The sequence below is a fragment of the Crocodylus siamensis genome, chromosome 1, assembly GCF_052110815.1.
Source record: "Crocodylus siamensis isolate JL-2025a chromosome 1, ASM5211081v1, whole genome shotgun sequence".
Classification (NCBI taxonomy): Eukaryota; Metazoa; Chordata; order Crocodylia; family Crocodylidae; genus Crocodylus; species Crocodylus siamensis.
Genome location: NC_143395.1, coordinates 423,111,850 through 423,115,560, shown reverse-complemented (window position 1 = coordinate 423,115,560; position 3,711 = coordinate 423,111,850). Strand labels below are relative to the sequence as shown.

At 50.6% G+C, this 3,711-nt stretch overlaps 1 protein-coding gene across 1 annotated transcript; it reads right to left on the bottom strand.

Moving 5' to 3' along the window:
* Positions 1 to 2,526: 2,526 nt before the first annotated feature.
* On the bottom strand, positions 2,527 to 3,489 carry LOC149875660 (olfactory receptor 52E4-like). Its single transcript, XM_090031492.1, has one exon. The coding sequence runs from the start codon at positions 3,487 to 3,489 to the stop codon at positions 2,527 to 2,529; it is 963 nt and encodes a 320-aa protein (XP_089887618.1).
* Between the last annotated feature and the right edge of the window lie 222 nt (positions 3,490 to 3,711).

Sequence of the window (3,711 nt, the reverse complement as noted above, 5' to 3'; positions counted from 1 at the left end):
CTCGTCCCGCTTGTTCCCCAGGCGTCTTGCATTAGTGAAGAGACACCTTAATCCCCCCGAGGGAGCCCCCCGCCCCTTCCTGAGAGACAACGGGTCCCTTGGTGTACACCTGAGCTCTTACCTGGGCAGGTCCTACACCTGCTGAGTTGCTGCTGCTGCCGCTGCCTGCTCAAGGGTCAGGGGGACATGGGAGGCACGTGCGCTCCCTCCCACATCCTCAGTTATTACCCTCCTATAAGAACATTTTTCCTAATATCCAACCTGAGCTTCCCTTGCTGGAGCTTGAGCCCATTGCTCCTTGTCCTGCCATCTGCCCACACAGAGAACAGCCCAGCTCCGTCCTCTGTGCAGCCCCCCTGCAGGGAGGTGATGGCTGCTATTCAATCCCCCTCGGTCTTCTCCTCTCTGGACTAAATAAGCCCAGTTCCCTCAGCCTCTCCTCACAAGCCACGTGCCTGAGCCCCACAAAGTTTTTGCACAAGTTTAAGAAGCTTAAAGTCCCGTTATCTCCGTTTCTGATATAGCAAATGCTATTCCACCCAAGCACAATCCTGTCTGAAATCCTGAAATGCAGAAGATGCAGTTCATTCTCACCTTTCCTCCTTCCCCTTGGTCCATCTGACCGACACCAGTGTATCACTGCGAGTCTGTCAAACAATTTATTACAAATACAAACAAATGACCTGTAGCTAGCTACCTGGGCAGTGGTCAGTGCCATCCACTTCTGGTGTCCAGAGAGCTGGATGGAGTGGCTCTGTGACCTGGCACTCAGCCCAAGGGCCATATATTTGACACCCCTATCCTGTTGTATCTTGAAGTATGTGAGTTAATTATTACTAGAGGAAGAAAGGTCTTCATTGGAGCCAGGGAGTGCTGTGGAGATGTAAGTCGAACAGGCTGGTGCAATTCTGTGACATTTACTACTCCTCTTCAGTGTTTAACGTTCTTCAAACCCTTACAAAAATGACACTTGGTGTGACCTGAGATTCTCCTCCATGGCTGAGAAAAATCTCAACCTCCTCTCTGTTTTCGGGGTTATCAAAAACTTGGGGAGATCAAGGAGCCCTTTGGCCACAAGATAGAAGCTCCTGAGGCAAGATGTGAGGGGGTAACAGGGGGCTCGGGTCTGTAATACCTGGACTCAGAGCGATTTAGCATGACATTATCAGTGGGTAGGACTCAGGCGTGTGTATGGATGTGCAGGCTTCAATGGGCACCCTTAATTGTTCTAATTATGGACCAATTTCTTTAATGAATGCAGGCACCAACATTGCAGCCAAAATTTATCTGCAGATTGGGAACAGGTCCCACGCCCCTCCCCCAAGTTAATTCACAACAATCATGTTGGATTTATCAAAAAGGCAATTTTCAGTTATCTATATCAGGTTATTGATATAGGAGCAGCAGCATAAAGATCCACAGTCACTATGACTCTCTTAGCACTTGATATAGATAAGGCCTTTAATTGTGTTTTTGGAGGTACATTTTGTGTGTGTGTTGTAAAAGATGGGGTTTGGTAATGAACTCCTCAAGTGGGTACAGTCATTTATATACAAACTCCACTTCCAAGTTTGTGACCAATAACATGCTATTGCAGTGGTTCTCAACCTTTTTTGTGCCAGGACCCACTTCTAAACATCCATGGCCAGTCCTGACCTAGTGCCCCTCACTCCCGAACTGCTGCCCCTGCCCCCAGCCTCCCAGTGTGGGGCAGGGGTGGGCATGTAGGACGGCGGGTGTGTGTGTGTGTGTGTGGCATGGGGGCCTCAAGCAGCCCCTTGCAGCCTGGAAATCTGCCATCCTGCAAGGGAAAAACACATTTTCTCTTTTAAAGGAGACTCCTTTTTAAAAGTTGACCCTTTCTTATATACTTGCAACCCATTTTTGGGTCACGACCCACTGGTTTAGAAACACTGTACTATTGGATTCAGACTCCTTACAAAGGCAGACTCAAGCAGGTTGCCCATTATCCTCCTCCTCCCCCATTTTTGTTTGATTTAGCATTGGAAACACTGGCTGTAGTTATAAGGAGTCAGGGTTATACAAAAGACAGTAAGGTAGGAGACAGAAAACACAGGCTCCTGTTGCACGCAGATGATGCACTCATATCTCCATCACAGCCTGAGAGATCAGTTCCTGCCCTTTTATTCTTAATAAGCAATGTCAGCAACTGACTCGGTTAGAAGACGAATGAGATTAATGAATTGTACAGCTAGACTATGACTGGTATGTGATGTCTTTCACTGGAGCAGCTGCATAGTTGGAAGAGTTGTTGGATGAGGTTTGGGCCCTTAAGTGCCTTGCCTCAGCTCAAGAGGGCTAGATCATTAAAGAAATTAGTCTATTATTAGGACAATTATCATAGAATCAGCTGCCGTAACATAACATCTCATGGATATGGTTTCACAGCCATTCAGTTTTGTGTAGGAGACAGAGAGGGCAGCAGGAACGGCCCTGCCACTCAGTGACACCAGCGCGGTGGACGGTTCCTCTGTTGCCTGACCCCCTTGGCTGCCGTCTCTGGTGTCATTGGCGTGACGGTGAACCTCCAACTTCAAGGAAGCCAAAGGCTTTCAGCACCCTTTGCCGAATACCCTTGGTCCTGACTCCGTAGATGATGGGGTTCATCATGGGAGGGAAGACCAGGTACAGGTTGGCCACGAGGATGTGAACGTGGGGAGCTACATGACCAAAGCGGTGGGTCAGGAACGAGAAAAAGGCCGGGGTGTAAAACACCAGGATGACACAGACATGAGAGCCACAGGTGCCCAGGGACTTGAGACGTGCCTCCTTGGAGGGGAGGCTGAAGACGGAGCGGAGGATCATGACGTAGGAGAGGGCAATCAAGATGATATCGGAGAACCCAGCCAGAGATGCTATGGTCAGGCTGTAGGCTTTTCTGGCCGTGGTGTCTGCACAGGCCAGTTTGACCAGTGCCATGAACTCGCAGTAGCTGTGGGAGATGATGTTGGTCCTGCAGAAGGGCAGGCTGCTCACCAGGAAGGGGTGGGGGGAGAAGAGCACCACGCCCCTGGCTACCACTGCCAGGGTGATTTTAGCAATGACGCTGTTTGTGAGGACAGTGGCATGTCGGAGCGGGTTGCAGATGGCCACGTAGCGGTCGTAGGCCATGGCCAGGAAGAACCCGGACTCCATGGCTGAAAAAGAATGAATGAAGAACATCTGCGTCAGGCAAGCTGCAAAGCCAGTCTGCCGGGCATCGAACCAGAAGACACTGAGCATTTTGGGCACGGTGGAGGAGGACAGGACCAGGTCCGTGACGGAGAGCATGCACAGGAAGAGGTACATGGGCTCGTGCAGGCTCAGCTCTGTCTTGATGATGAAGAGGATGGTGCAGTTCCCTACTACGGCCATAAGATACATGAAGCAGAAGGGGATGGAGATCCAGATGTGCGCATCCTCCAGCCCTGGGATGCCAGTGAGGATGAAGACGGCGGGAGACAGGCTGCTGGAGTTGAGAGTGGACATTGTGTGATGCTGGCTTCATGCCCCACTGGGCGAGGCACCCTGCTGTGCAAACAACCCATGAGCAGTTTAATTGCAACCCACGCAGTGCATAGGATTAGGCTGATCATAGCTCAGAAGGGATCTCAAGGACCATTTATTTCTGCCCCTTGCATGGGTGCAAGAAGGCTACTCCCGATGGCTTTGTTGCCATAATAGCTACAGCCCCAGGAACCAGCTGGAAGC